Here is a 16300-nt window from a genome sequence, read left to right as displayed (position 1 = left end):
CTCTGATGATAATTTCATTTGCTGTGGAGAAGCTCTTTAATTTGTCATTTTTGCTTTTTTTGCAATTGCTTTTGGTGATTTCATCATAAAGTCTTTGCCCATGCCTATATCCTTGATGGTATTGCCTAGATTTTCTTCTACGGTTTTTATAGTTTAGGGTTTTACATTTAAGTCTTTAATCCATCTTGAGTTAGTTTTTATATAAGGTGTAAGGAAGGGATCCAATTTCAGTTTTCTGCATATGGCTAGCCAGTTCTCCCAGCATCATTTATTAAATAGAGAATCTTTCCCCATTGCTTGTTTTTGTGGATATGTGCACAGGTATGTTCATTGCAGCACTATTCAAAATAGTGAAAACATGGAGTCAACCCAAATGCCCATCAATGATAGACCAGATAAAGAAAATGTGGTACACACACACCATGGAATACTATGCAGCCGTAAAAAGGAAAGAGGTTAATACCCTTTTCAGGGACATGGATGGAGCTGGAAGCCACTATACTCAGCAAACTAACACAGGAACAGAAAACCAGACCCCACATGTTCTCACTTATAAGTGGGAACTGAACAATGAGAACACATGGACATATGGGGGTGAATAACACACACTGGGGCCTGTTGGGGTTGTGGTGGGAGAATAGAGATCATCAGGAAGAATAGCTAATGGATGCTGGACTTAATACCTAGGTAATGGTCTGATTTGTACAGCAAACCACCGTGGCACACATTTGCCTGTGTAACAAACCTGCACATTCTGCACATGTACCTCAGAACTTAAAAAATAAAATAATTATTAAAAAAAAAAAAGAAAGAAAGAAAGAAAAGGCCTATGAGAAAACTTTAAAGATTCATGTAAGGCACAAAGCAGAGTAGATCAAGTGGGAAGACATCTCTTGTTCTTGGATAGGACAACTGGACACCATATAAAATTAATAGATTCTCTGAGTGCAGTGGCTCTTGCCTATAATCCCAGCATTTTGAGAGGCCAAGGTGGGCAGATCACTTGAGGTCAGGAGTTCAAGACCAGCCTGGCCAGCATGGTAAAACCCCATCTCTACCGTTAACACAAAAATTAGCTGGGCATGGTAGGTGCCTGTAATCCCAGCTACTCAGGAGGCTGAGGCAGGAGAATCGCTTGGACTGGGAGGCGGAGGTTGCAGTGAGCTGAGATCGCACCACTGCACTCCAGCCTGGCCAATAGAGTGAGACTCTGTGTCAAAATAATAATAATAGTAATAATAATAATAATAATGTATTTAATGTTTCAACCCAATAAAACTATCAACGGTGGTTTGGGTCTTTAAAAATTGTTTGTTCACTGGATTCTGGTTTTTTTGCCTGGAACTATAAAACTTGATTCTGAAGTTCATATGGAAAAATATGTGTGCCAGAATAACTAGAAAGACCTTTAAAAAAGAAAAGAATTAGGAAAAAACATTAAAATGTACTTGTATCCTCTATAATTAAAACCATGTGGTAGTGATGCACAGATGGACAGACACGGCAATGAAACAGACCAGAAAGTCCAGAAATAAACTGAAGAACATATGATAAAGGCAGCATGTTAATCACAGAGGGGGAAAGATGAACTTTTTAATAGTGTTGGAACGGCTAGACAGCCATTTGTTAAAAGATAAAATTAGATCCATACCTCACACCATATACCAAAAAACCATCTAAATGATCAGAAATCTAAATGTGAAAAAGGAAAACATACAAGTACTAGAAGAAAACATAAATGCATTACTCTGTAACCCAAGTGAAGAAAGCCTTTCATACAATGACTTAAAATTTAGATGTATTATAAGAAAAAAGCTAAATTTGACTACATGTATTAAACAGCTTTGCATGGTGGAAAAAACTCTGTGATAGGCAGCCTTCTAAGATGCCCTCTACCTCCTGGTATCCATGCCCTGTGTAATCCCCTTCCCGTGAGTGTAGGCTAGACCTAGTGATTTGCTTCTGACAAAGTAGAATATGGCAAAAGTGATAGGATGTCACTTTTGAGATTAGGCCACAAAATACTGTGACTCTGTGACTTCTGTCTTGTTCACACTCACACTCAAGCAAGCCGCCGTGTGGTGAGCTGCCTTATAAGAGGCCCACATGGCAAGGAGCTGTTGACTGCTCGTATGTAGAAATGCAATTAATTTTTGTGTGTTGCTCTTATGTGCAGCAACACTGCTATTTAATTTTCTTTTAGTTATAATAGTTTTTTTTTAATTTTTTTTTATCTAGAGATCTGCTTGATTTCCTTTGAGGAAAGTTACATTATACATAAGTAGTATCCATTTTGTTTTTCCCTCAGTCATTTACCAATTATCTCTTGGTCTCACTATGTTGACTAGACCTCCAGAGCAATGCTGAGCAGGACCCATGACAGAGCCACCCTTCTCTTGTAGCTGTTTGTAAAAAGAATGCTTCTAAGGTTACCCCTTTATGAACAATATTTGCTGTAGGATTTTGGCAAATAGACTTTATATGAGTTTGAGGAAGTCCCTTCTATACCTAGTTTAGTAAGAGTTATCTTAAAGTGTTTTATTTTACTGAAGCCTTTTTTTGCATACCTTATGAGGCTAATGAAATACTATTGATAGTTTGCTAAGATTTGGTTTGGTTTTTTACGAGGTGTCTTGAATTTTATTGAATAGTTTTCTATTGAGATGACCATATGGTTTTCTCCCTTAACCCTATTTCTTTTTTTCATCCAGGTATAAGATGATCTCTGAATTCACCTGGCCCAACCATGACCTTCCTTCAGATAAAGAGGCTGTCAAGAAACTGATTGAACGGTGTGGTTTTCAGGATGATGTAGCTTATGGGAAGACCAAAATTTTCATTCGAACACCCCGAACGTTGTTTACCTTGGAAGAACTCCGTGCCCAGATGCTCATAAGGATTGTTCTCTTTCTACAAAAGGTAATTTTATATTTTCTATATAAGGATAAGATTTTGCTTTTATGTTCTTAAAAATTTGTTGCATATTTTATTTAATTCAAGAAATATTCCTGGATGGTATGTTGTTTTGTGTCTATGCATATCTTGAAATGTTTTCTGTTGCCTTCACACATGGAAAACTTACTTGGTTGCCCAAGTTCAAAATTATTTTATCTTCAAAACTCTGAAGACATTTTGTCTTTAAACTTGGAGAGATGTCTGAACCAGTTTTTCTGTCTTTTACCCTTAACTATGTTTTTTCCTTCAGCTTAAATGTGTAAAGGACTTTTTTTTTTTTTCTCTTGAGACGGAGTCTCACTCGTCTCGCCTAGGCTGGAGTGCCGTGGCACATTCTTGGCTTACTACAACCTCCACCTCCAGGGTTCAAGCGATTCTCCTGCCTCAGCCTCCCAAGTAGCTGGGATTACAGACGCACACCGCCACACCCAGCTAATTTTCATATTTTTAGTAGAGATGGGGTTTCACCACGTTGGTCAGGCTGGTCTCAAACTCGTGACCTCGTGATCTGTGCTCCTCAGCCTCCCAAAGTGCTGGGATTACAGGAATGAGCCACCAAGCCTAGTCACGTAAAGGACTTCTAAACCTTGTAATTAAAAAATGTTGCCAACATGTTTTGAAATTGCCTCCTTCACCTATCATTACCCGCTCACCACCACTTGTCCGCAGTATTGACTCAATGCTTGTTAGTTGATGGTACTGTACCTGTCATCATTGATCTGTGCAAGGCCCCTTCTCATTTCATTCACTCATTCATGTATGTCTTTTTATCCCCCATAGCCTTTCCCATATCTTCCATATGAACTATTTTAATGCAAAAAATTATAGAGCTATATGAAAAATCATGTACCTCTGTGAGGATGTCCTTGGGATATATACCTAGGAGAAAAGTTGCTGGGTCATAGGGCATGTGTATACCTAATTGATATAAATAGTGCCAAGTTGTCACGCATGAGCCAGTTTGCACCACCAACAGCTGTATGTATATGAGGGTTACTGCGTGCCATATCCCTACCACTATCTTCCAGCTACCTACATTTTGTCAGATTAATAGATAGAATGGTATCTCATTGTTGTTTTACCTTGTATTTCTCTGATTACCTTTGAGTTTGATTATCTCATTAAAGGCTTCTTTGCTTGCTGCATTTTCCTGTAAACTGTGTGTTCATATTCTTTGTCTATTTTTCTACTCGAGCTGGTACTTTCTGGTTGATTAGCAGAAATGCCTTCAATATTCCAAACATTAACCTCTTATTTACTTTAGACGTTATATATTCTCCTATTCTGTAAGCATTCTGATGAACTTTATCCATAAGATGCTTTGTTGGACCAAATTCTTAATTTTGACATAATCAAATTCTTCAATATTTTGCCTTATAGTTTGTGATTTGGAATTTTCTTTAAGAAGGCTTTTCATGACTCTCAGTCACAAAGATATTCTGTATTTTCTTCTATGAACTGTACGGTTTTTACCTTTCACATTTAGGTCTTTAATTCATTTAGAATCCACCTACATACGTGGTTTTATATAGGAAACTAATTTTATTTTTCTCCATATGGTGAGAAAGTTTTCTCAATATCGTCTACTAAGCAATCTGTCCTTTTCCCATTGATTTGCAGTGCCACTTTTATTATATATTAAGTTCCTGTATGTAGATAGGAAATAGTTTTATTCACACTATTACACACGCGCACACACACACACACACACCCTATCTCTGTGTACTCTATTCTGTTCCATTTTTCTATTTGCCTGTTTTTGCACTAATGCAACACAGCTTTTATTATAATATATATTAGTGTATTAGAGAGTTTATCTTTTCTATTTCTTTATTAAGGTTGATTAACCGATACATAGACCTTTATTCTGCAGTATACATTTTAATGTGCATAAGTTTATTAAATTCAATAATTTTTATTAGGATTGAACTGAATATAGATTAATTTGAAATGATTAACATTTCTACAATATTAAATCCTCTATTAAGAGTGTAATATAGATTTACTTAAATCATCTTTGTTAAACTTTAGACTTAGGCCCTATGAATTCGTGGTTAATTCCTAGATACTTTATTATTTTTGTTGCTGATGTGAATTTTTAAATTATATTTTCTACATGGCAATGTTAGTACAGAGAAATAATATTGACGTATGTTGCTTTATCTAAATCTAGAATTAAACCTTTCTTGATTTATATTTGTTGATTCTGTTGGCTTTCCTAGGTAAATAATTATATCATGTATAAATAATGAGTTTTTTCTTCCAGTTGCCATGATGTTTCTAAGTGTTGGTTTCTTTTTATTTATTTTGCCTAGAACTCAGGAAAACATTTGGACTGGAATACTAAATTCCGTTTCATCCCAAAACATTTTCCTTCTATTAATTTTTTTTTAATGTTGCTTTCATTGAGTTCTGTTTTATTTCTCAAGAATGCTTGTAAATTTTCATGTTGGATCTCTGTTTTCTGCCATAGTAAATTATTTTCAAGTATCTGTTCTTCTCTGTCTTCAAGTCCTGGAATCCTTTCCCTTGGATCTTAAGTACTTACCTGTAGGCTTGTTTTTAGGGGTTTTTGCCCCCGCCCCCAGATCTGTTACTATGTCTTTTTTCTTTCTACCTGTTCAAGAGATTGATTCGAGCTCAGGGTTAGGCTCTGAACCAGGGTAGCCATACCTCTCAGTTTGCTTAGGACAGTCCTGGTTTATGGCAATTGCCTGTTGTGACTATTAGTAGTACCCCTTTTACTCTCAAAGTGTTCCAGTGTGGAGAAACTACATAATCACTCTACCCTGGAACTCACTTTCTGTCTACATGGCGCCTCGTAGATTCCTCTTTTTAAATCTACAGCGATAGTTTGTTTACTTCCTTCACAATTGTCAGTGTCCCACAGACTTAAGTCTGTGGCAGCTCTGCTAGCCAAAGATGGGCCCGGCTCATACATAAAAAGATACAATTCCAGGTGTGCTACTAGGGCTGCAGCCAGTAGGCTTCTTCCTTTCCTGGTTCTCTCTGACAGCACTGTGCTTCTAGAAATGCTGAGTGCCATTACCAGTCCCTATCTCTGCTTTTTTTTCTGGTGAAAAATTAGTCTCTCTCTAGGAAAGAGATTCTAAAAGAGAAGGGACAACGGCTTCAAAAATTATCGCATGTGCAGTGAAGGGAAAACTGTCCAGTCTTCTCTGTGAGACAGATCTCACATTTCTTCACCATAAGGCAGTGGAGTAGGGAATATAACGGTCTCCTTCCCTATGCTTAAGGAGACCGTTGCAGGGTATCTTATGTGTGACCTACTGATTATGTTTTTTAGATCAACTCCACAGGTCATAAAATTAGAGGAAATTTCTCTGGGCCATTTGGGAATGGATCATCAGTCACCTAACCATGTGATGTGTGTTTTTACTTTTTCTGTATCCTTATAGAAATTTAATGGGAAGTTAGGAGAGACAGTATCAGGAACTGTTATTGTAAACAAAAATCTCCAACAATTGATTTTTATTTCCTTTTAAAATAAAAATAGCTGTACTGATTATATAAATAAATTGTGCTCATTGTAAGAACAAATTTAAAACATACAAAAAATGTAAGGGAAAATGTGAAAAAGTCACCTAAAACCCCGCCATCCAGAGGTAACATCATTAACATTGTGGTGGTCATCCTTTTTGATATCTTTCTGTGCATATAGACAAATATATCTAATATAATATAAACGAGATCATAGTTGATATGAGTGTATTTTTATGATCAACTCTCTCTTTTTTCTGCAATAATTTGTACTCTCTTTTTTCCCCACGTTTACCCTCTCTGCCCACATTTCTTCTCACCCCTTATGTTGAGAGTCCTCAAGACTAACCCATTTTGATGATTCACTAGAAGGATTCACAGGACTCAGCATAGTGTTGTACTGATGAATAGAATTTATTACAGCAAGAGAATCAAAGCAAAATCAGCAAAGGGAAAAGGCATAAGGAGTGAGATCCAGAGGAAACCAGGAGCAGGCTTCCAAGAGTCTTCTCCCAGTAGAGTGGTACCAGATGCACTCAATTCCTCCAGCAGTGAGCTGTGTCAACACATGCCGAGTGTTGCCTACCAGGGGAGCTCTTTAGAGACTCAGTACTCAAAGTTTTTACTGGGAACTGGTTATTTAGGCACCTTCTACTTATCATTTACCAAAATTCCAGTTTCTCAGAAGAGAAATCAGGTATTCAGCACAATTTACATTTTTTGTATAAACACAGTTTAAACACAATAAACCAATCTCATCACTTAGGGAAAGTTTTGTATCAACGTAGGGAACTGTTGACCAGCAAGTTCCCAGACACCAGCCAAGGACCTGTAGGGACCAGCCCCACAGGGTCGGTGGATTTTTCTCCTTGTGTGTGGAGATGAGAGATTGTAGAAATGAAGACACAAGACAAATAAAAGACAGCTGGGCCTGGGGGACCACTACCACCAAGACACAGAGACCAATAGTGACCCCGAATGCCAGGCTACACTGATATTTATTGGATACAAAACAAAGGGGCAGGGTAAGGAGTGTGAGCCATCTCCAGTGATAGGTAATGTCATATGGGTCATGTGTCCACTGGGCAGGGGGGCCCTTCCCTGCCTGGCAGCCGAAGCAGAGAGAGAGAGACAGCTTACGCCATTATTTCTGCATATCACAGACTTTTAGTGCTTTCCCTAATTTTGCTACTGCTATCTAAAAGGCAGAGCCAGGTGTACAGGATGGAACATGAAAACAGACTAGTAGTGTGACCACTGAGGCACAACATCACAGGCAGATGGTTAGGCCTCCAGATAACTGCGGGTGGGCCTGACTAATATCAAGCCCTCCACAAGAGGTGGAGGAGTAGAGTCTTCTCCAAACTCTGCCGGGGAAAGGGAGACTCCCTTTCCTGGTCTGCTAAGTAGTGGGTGTTTTTCCTTGGCACTGACGCTACCGCTAGACCATGGTCCGCTTGGCAGTGGGCATCTTCCCAGATGCTGGTGTTACCGCTAGACCGAGGAACCCTCTAGTGGCCCTGTCTGGGCGTGACAGAGGGCTCACACTCTTGTCTTCTAGTCCTTTCTGTCTATGTCCCTTCAGCTCCTATCTCTGTATGGCCTGGTTTTTCCTAGGTTATAATTGTAGAGTAAGGATTATTATAATATTGGAATAAAGAGTAAGTGCTACAAACTAGTGATTAATGATATTCATATATAATCATGTCTATGATCTAGATCTAGTATAACTCTTGTTTTATATATTTTATTATGCTGGAACAGCTCGTGCCCTCGGTCTCTTGTCTTGGCACCTGGGTGGCTTGCCACCCACAAGGACCAACCTTGCAAGCAGACCACTGTAAGCATAGTAGTCTCAGGCCTGCTATGTAAACTCTTTTCTGGGAACCCCCATAGTTTTCCCTAAACTTTAATAGATATATTTATACATGTAGCCTTCCATACTTGTGCGTTCATTTCTATGCACTGGATTCCCAGGAGTGAGATTGTTAAGTGAAGAGTATATATGGTTTTAATCTTAAGAAATATTTCAACCCACAATGCAAGTGAACTCTTTTCTCTAAATTTTTTACCACAGTGGCTTTTACCAGGCTATTTAATTTTTTCCATTGTGATCAGTAAGAAATGATACCTTATTTCTACATTTTTTAATTTCCGTGACTACCCTTGAGTGTGTGCTTATTGACTTTTTGGATTGCCTCTCTTGTTACTTATATTCTCGGCCCATGTTTATATTGAGTGGTTCATATTTTTCCTATGAATTTGTGGGAACTATCTGTATATAAAATGCATGAATATTATATATCACAGTTATTTTTTTAGAGTTGTCATTTGACTCTGTTCATCGTAAACTCTTCCATGTGAAAATTTTCACTCTCAATATAATGAAATTTGTCTTCTTTTTCTTTATAGCATCTGGGTTTCTTCTAAAAAAATTAATAGATCTGGGGGGCTGGGCGCGGTGGCTCACACCTGTAATCCCAGCACTTTGGGAGGCCGAGGTGGGGGATCATGAGGTCAGGAGATCGAGACCATCCTAGCTAACACGGTGAAACCCCGTCTCTACTAAAAATACAAAAAATTAGCCAGGCGTGGTGGTGGGCGCCTGTAGTCCCAGCTACTCGGGAGGCTGAGGCAGGAGAATGGCATGAACTCGGGAGGCGGTGCTTGCAGTAAACTGAGATCGGGCCATTGCACTCCAGCCTGGGCGACAGAGTGAGACTCCATCTTAAAAAAAAAAATTATAGATCTGGAATTTATTTTTGTACATGATTTTGTTCCAGGTGAATAACTAGATGTTTTAATTTTGTTTATTTAAACATTTCTCTTTTTTCCACTAAATTGAAATTTCACCTTTGTTCAGTGTTAATCTTCCATACATTCATGAATGTATTTCAGGACTCACCATTTTATTCTACAATCAATTCCTATGGCAATACCATGCTGTTTTTGTTGTAGTACAGCATAATAGATTTTAATATCTGAGAACCTGGCTTTAGGTGTATTTTCATACCTTTTCTGTGTCTTAATAGAGATTTAGGCTAGGTGCGGTGGCTCATGCCTGTAATCCCAGCACTTTGGGAGGCTGAGGCGGGCAGATCACTTGAGGCCAGGAGTTCAAAACCAGCCTGGCCAACTATGGCAAAACCCCATCTCTACTAAAAATACAAAGATTAACCGGATGTGGTAGCGTGCACCTATAATCCCAGCTACTCAGGAGGCTGAAGAACGAGAATTGCTTGAATCACAGGGAGAAGTTGCAGTGACCCAAGATTGTGCCACTGCACTCCAGCCTGGATGACAGAGTGAGACTCCATCTCCAAAAAAAAAAAAAAAAATTAGAGATGTATTGGTAAAGTTGTAGAAGGGACAATCAAAAATGTTGATTGTATTAGTCTGGTCTTATGCTGCTAATAAAGACATACCCAAGACTGGGTAATTTATAAAGGAAAGAGGTTTAATTGACTCACAGTTCCAGGTGACTGGGGAGGCCTCACAATCATGGCAGAAGGTGAAAGGCATGTCTTAACATGGTGGCCGGCAAAGAGAGAGATGAGAGGCAAGTGAAACAGATTTTCTCTTATAAAACCATCAGATCTCGTGAGACTTATTCACTACCATGAGAACAGTGTGGGGGAAACAGCACCCATGATTCAATTACCTCCCACCAGGTCCCTCCCAGAACGTGGGAATTATGGGAGCTACAATTCAAGATGAGATTTGGGTGGGGACACAGCCAAATCATATCATTAACTAAAACCAGAACCTCCAAAATTTGTCGTTCTTAGAGAGATACAAACTGTGTTACTTTCCGATGCATAAAAAAATGTATAGTCTTCTATCATAATCTAAACCGTTAACTACTCAGTATCAAGAATTACAGATAATTGGCCGGGTGCAGTGGCTCACGCCTGTAATCCCAGCACTTTGGGAGGCCAAGGTGAGCGGATCACAGGTCAGGAGATGGAGACCATCCTGGCTGACATGGTGAAACCCCGTCTCTACTAAAAAAAAATACAAAAAATGAGCTGAGCGTAGTGGCGGGCGCCTGTAGTCCCAGCTACTGGGGAGGCTGAGATAGGAGAATGGCGTAAACCCGGGAGGTGGAGCTTGCAGTGAGCCAAGATGGCGCCACGGCACTCCAGCCTGGGTGACAGAGCAAGAGTCTGCCTAAAAAAAAAAAAAAAAAAAGACCGATAATCTGTTTAGTGCATATTGTTTCTCTTAGTATACGTCAACCCTCTGTATATGCAGGTTTTGCATCCTGTGAATATTGTATTTTCTATCTGCATTGGGGTGAAAAACACCTCTGTGTAAGTGGACCCACACAGTTCAAACCTGAGATATTTGAGGGTCAGCTGTACTCAGTCGTGTGCTTGATATTGTAAGGAATTTGTGAAATGAGTAGAAAGATCTTTTTTTTAAAGAAATAACTATCTAGATTGCAAAGACTTAGTGATTTTATAGTGGATAAGTTGTAGCAATACAAGTTCATGTCGAAAAATGAAAAAATACAATTTTATATTATTTAAAATGTTATTTTATATTAAATGCAAATTTAAATTGTTATATCACTGTTGTGTAATACTTTTTTGTTATATCTTTACCTCTCTACACATTTATTGCATATTTGTAATAGCTGACTTAGTCCTTCATAGGATTCCTCAATCTACATTTCCTCAATCAGTCTACTATTACTGGGCATTTAGGTGTTTCCAATTCTTCACTCTCACAGGTCTCATTGCATTGCACATCCCTGTTTACCTAGAGCAGTGCTTGACAAATACTAACAATTCAGTGAATGTTAGCTGCTGTTATTACTACTAGTGCTGCTACTACTACCATTGACTATTTCTAAATATCCTTGATTATTTTGTTGGAATAAATTCTCAGACACAAAATTGTTGATTTAAAAGATGTACACTTTTAAGATTTTCTATACCCATTTTCGAATGGCCCCTAGAAAGATTGTACCAATTTATGCTCCAACCAATGTGTGAAGGAGTTTGTCTCACTGATGCACTATTTTCATTTTTTAAAACAGTCTTTGTGAATGACTCAAAACCGGAATATTTTGTCTGAATATTGAAAAATGTATTTTATAAAAAGCCCCAGTTATACTATACCCATTAAAAGAAATAAATCAATGTAGCCAGTGAGATTTGTATAAAGGTCATTCTTCTCTATCTTTCATAATGCACATTTGATTCATTTACCCACATACCCTCTACATTTGAGTTTGTGTGTGTGTTCCTTACTTCACATTTGAATGAGAAATCACTAAGATGGTATTTCTAGAAGGCACGGAAGAAACTATATAAGTTTTCAAAATTACAGCGTTAAGAAAGGAGGTGCTAAGAAATCAGTAAAGTATGTTGTCATTTCAGCAGCAAACATGCGGATGGAGCTGAGTTGAAGTATACAGTGATTTAGCGTATTATGAGATAAATCTGTTCACATTGATTTTGTTATTTTAGCTTTTTTTCTTCTTCAGCCTGGCCCTTTCTGGTTTGGGATTTATCATTCATCTTCTATGTGTCATATTCATTAATTCCCAGAAAATAGGACACTTATTTGTTGCATGGTTGGGGAAATCCTGAAAGAAGACTGTAGTTTTAACTTTTAACTAATAATTAACAATTAGCTGATTTTTAATGAAAACAGTGTACCAAATGCATAACTGAGATTTATAATCCTCTAATATTCTGTAACCATTCAGACTAAAATGTTTTGTTGTCTTGGAAGAGGGATGGGATATGAAAGCCTTCAGAAAACTTCCTTTCTTTTTTGGTAGATACATAGTTTATATTTGTGTTCTCATTCTAGGGAATCATAGGGCAAGATCAAAATTGTCAATAGCCAGGCACTGTAGCAGGCATCTGTAATCTCACCTACCCAGGAGGCTAAGGCAGGAGGATCACTTGAGCCCAGGAGTTCAATACCACCCTTGGCAACACAGCAAGACACCTATCTCAAAAAAAAAAAACAAGCAAAAGGGATCAAAATTGATATATAAAGTTGTGTTAAGAAAGGATTCTCAAAGGGAGATAGAAAAGAATTGAGAAAGTTTGTCTGTTTTTTGTCCATTAACAACAAATTTGGATAGGTAGATAAATTGGAAGAATAGATTTCTTGACCCAACTATAACACAGATAGGTGCCTGTGTGAATTGTGTTTATCTGGGGAAATTGGCCCTTTTTTAAAGGGTATCTATAATTAATTATAGACAGAGATCTTAATTGCTCACTGTGTCACATAGTCGGACCATTTCAGATTGCATAGCTTTGATTGTAGCTCTAGGAATAGAATCAGCTCTTCCGGTGTAGTTAAGAGGGCAAGGCCCTTCCTCTGTCACTCAGTGAAAGCTACTAAACATACAAATTATTTCTCAAAACGGTAATGTCTTAAGACTCTAATCATTTTCCTCTGAGCAATCTGTAGGTAACTTAGCATCACAGTTGCAGCTTATGAATTCTACAGCAGCAAGAATTGTCAACTCTTTGGAAATTTAAATTATGCTGCCCCTTACCTGCTCCACATTCCATGCTATGAGTTTTCCAGTTTTTTTCCAGGCCTAAATGTGACTCGCAGCTTGTAGCATCCATGATACAGTGAACTGTGGGGTCCACAGTCAAGCTTGAATTTGAAGTCAGTTGGCAGTCTTCCATTGTAGTTGTGTGAAACTACAGACATGTCTTTACAGGAAATAATATAAATCCTTGCTGTAAATATTCAGATGCATTCAGTCCCAAGAATTTATTGTTGCTTATCTGGTAGACTCCTAATTAGAGGATGATAGTAATTTGATTATTAAATCATTGCAAAATTGATGCAATTCCAAAAGCAGAATAGCAGTAGGGGGGCGAGGAGGGACAAAGGAATGAGTGGAGAAGAAAGTCTATAGAAAGACATGAAAGAGAAAAAGATATGAAAAAGATAAAGCCAAGAACAGGGGAAAAAAAGCCTCAAGCTAGTGAAATAAAATATTCAAGATATAGGCTAAAATTATATGATTGTTTCTAATTTTACGTGGAATTCAAGGTGGAATTATAGGGTAGTTAGGGATCTTTTCTTAATTCAAAATAAACATTTGGCCTTCCCCTAGCAAACTAATATTATGAAAATATTGTTCAAAAATAGGGCTATGTGATTTTATCAATAAATCAGTGCATGCATAATGTGTATACAAATAGCAGGCACACCATGTACATATATGCACACAAGTATAATAGTGGGAAAGGAAAGACAGAAGCATGTAAAACTCAGCATCGTCTTCGTGCTGGTTCATGGGAAAATTTTTTTCTGTTCTTATATCAGGATTAGCTGTACTTCTCCCGGGCCACTGTCCTCAAACTGGCAGTCATATTGTGGGGAGGAGCCAGGCTGCTGCGTAGCCTCCTTGTGAGCTTTCCTTAAGCAGTGATGTTAGACAGCCTTGAAGTATTCCTGCACTTAATGGAAATGTTTCTAGTGGTTTCTACTTTTGATTGATACTGGTTGACACAGATACATTTGAACATGCAAACATGCTAAGGTAGTCATCTATTTGAGTTGTGTTAAGAGTACTGTACTTTGGCAGGGCATGGGGGCTCACGCCTGTAATCCTAGCACTTTGGGAAGCCGAAGCTGGAGTATTACCTGAGGCCAGGAGTTCAAGACCAGCCTGGGCCACATAGCGAAACCCCATCTCTACTTAAATAAAAATAAAATATTAACTGAGCATAGTGGAGCACACCTGTAGTCCCAGCGACTCAGAAGACTGAGGCAGGAAGGTCACTTGAGCCCAGGAGTTCTAGGCTATGGTAAGACGTGATTGCAGCACTGAATTTCAGCCTAGGTGACAGAGTGTGAGCCTGTCTTTAAAAAAAAAAAATGAAAGTTTTAAAAAGAGTAATGTACCTTAAAAATCAAGAATAGATGAATTATGTCAAATTACTTTTCAACAGATATCAGGATGCTCATGTCATTTTTTCCTCTTGAATTATCGGTACAGAGAATTCTAACCAATTTGATAGCAGTATGATGTTTGCCTAACAAGATAAAATGGACACTTCTCCCTTTTTGTCTATATTTTGGAACAGTCTAGCCTTGGAGTTAATCTGTTGAGGTTAAACTCCCTTGTGAAGCCATCTGGAAGGGGGTGTTTGTTGGAGTGTAACTCTTCAGCAGCTTACTCCAGTTCTTTGTGATAATCGATCTGTTTTTATTTTGTGGGATTAGTTTTGGTAATTTATATTTTCCTAGAAAATCATTCAGATTCTCTAATTGACCAGAATTAAACAAAGTAGTCTCTTACATTTCTTCTCATTTCCCTTGAATCTGTAGTCATTCCCTCTTACCATTTCTTGTTTTGTGAATTTAATTTATGCTTATTATCTTTTTTCTTCATCAACTTTAGTTAATGATGTATTTTTTTTCCCTCAGAAAATCAGCTCTGATTTATTTATTCTACCATTTTCTTTTTCTTTTCTTTCTTTTTTTTTTTTTTTTTTGAGATGGAGTATCACTCTGTCATCCAGGCTGGAGTGCAGTGGCGTGATCACAGCTCACTGCAACCTCCACCTCCCGGGTTCAAGAGGAGATTCTCCTGCCTCAGCCTCCCAAGTAGCTGGGATTACAGGCGCACACCACCATACCTGGCTAATTTTTGTATTTTTAGTAGAGACAGGGTTTCACCATGTTGGCCAGGCTGGTCTCGAACTCCTGACCTCAAGTGATCCACCCGCTTTGGCCTCCCAAAGTGCTGGGATTACAGGCATGAGCCACCGTGTCCGGTCCATTTTCTTATTTCTAATTTATTAATTTTTTTCTTTTATCAATTCCTCCCCTTTTTGGAATATAAAGAGCAGAGGCAATCAATTTATCTTTCTCCAACTTCTGGAATTGAATACTTCATTCAGTTTTTTCTTTCACATTTATTAGTAATGAACTATAAAATTTGTTGTGGATCTGCTTCTGCTGTATCTGTATCAGGGGTTCCCAACCCTTGTGCCACAGACCGGTACTGGTTTGTGGCCTTTTAGGAACTGGGCCCCACAGCAGGAGATGAGCGGAGGGCAAGCAAGCTCCACGTCCTGTCAGATGAGCAGCGGCATTAGATTCTCATGGAGCAGGAACCCTGTTGTGTGTGAAATGCCCATGCAAGGGATCTAGGTTGTACACTCCTTATAAGAATATGATGCCTGATGATCTGGTGGAACAGTTTCATCCCGAAACCATCCCCTACCACCTCCCAGTCTATAGAAAAATTGTCTTCCATGAAACTGGTCGTTGGTGCCAAAAAGTTGGAGACTGCTGATCTGTAGGACCTGATATATTATTATTTAATTATTTCTTATGTTTAGATTTTCTTTTTCCCTAAAAGTTGTTTTAAAAAATTTTTTAAAATCATTTCCAGGTGATAAATGTTTTGTGCATGTATTTTCTTTCATTTTCTAATTTTGCTCTTAATTTTTAGTTTTAGTGCTTTGTGATCACAGAATGTTAAATGTTCCGTTTCTACTTTCTGGAATTTATTGAGGTTTACTTTAGGGCCTGGCATGCAGTGATTTTTTTGTGAGTATAATGTGAAATAAGGTGTATGTTCTTTTTTAATATTTTTATTATGGAAAATTGCAAATATTCACAAAAATAGGAAGAACAGTTTAATGAATCTCCATGTTTCCATCACCCAGTTTCAACAATTAACAATATTTTGTCATTCTTACTTTATCTAATACCCACCTCATGCTTTTATGTGTGTTTGTTTTGGTTTGGTTGAAGTTTTTAAAGAACATCCCAGATATCTTTTGTCACCCTTAAATACCAATCTACAGATAAGGACTTTATAGATAAGGACTTCATA

At 38.1% G+C, this 16300-nt stretch overlaps 1 protein-coding gene across 7 annotated transcripts in view; it reads left to right on the top strand.

The window, feature by feature from the left end:
• The window catches only part of MYO1D (myosin ID), a 382230-nt gene that overhangs the window by 164609 nt on the left and 201321 nt on the right, over window positions 1-16300 (top strand). For all 7 annotated transcript variants that reach the window (XM_017950496.3, XM_017950498.3, XM_017950499.3 and 4 more), the window contains one exon: window positions 2712-2919. In XM_017950496.3, coding sequence (XP_017805985.1) covers window positions 2712-2919 — 208 coding nt within the window. The remainder of the gene's footprint in view (window positions 1-2711; window positions 2920-16300) is intronic.

The sequence above is a fragment of the Papio anubis genome, chromosome 17 (genome assembly GCF_008728515.1).
Source record: "Papio anubis isolate 15944 chromosome 17, Panubis1.0, whole genome shotgun sequence".
Classification (NCBI taxonomy): domain Eukaryota; kingdom Metazoa; phylum Chordata; class Mammalia; order Primates; family Cercopithecidae; genus Papio; species Papio anubis.
This window is presented reverse-complemented; position numbering and strand designations above follow the sequence as displayed.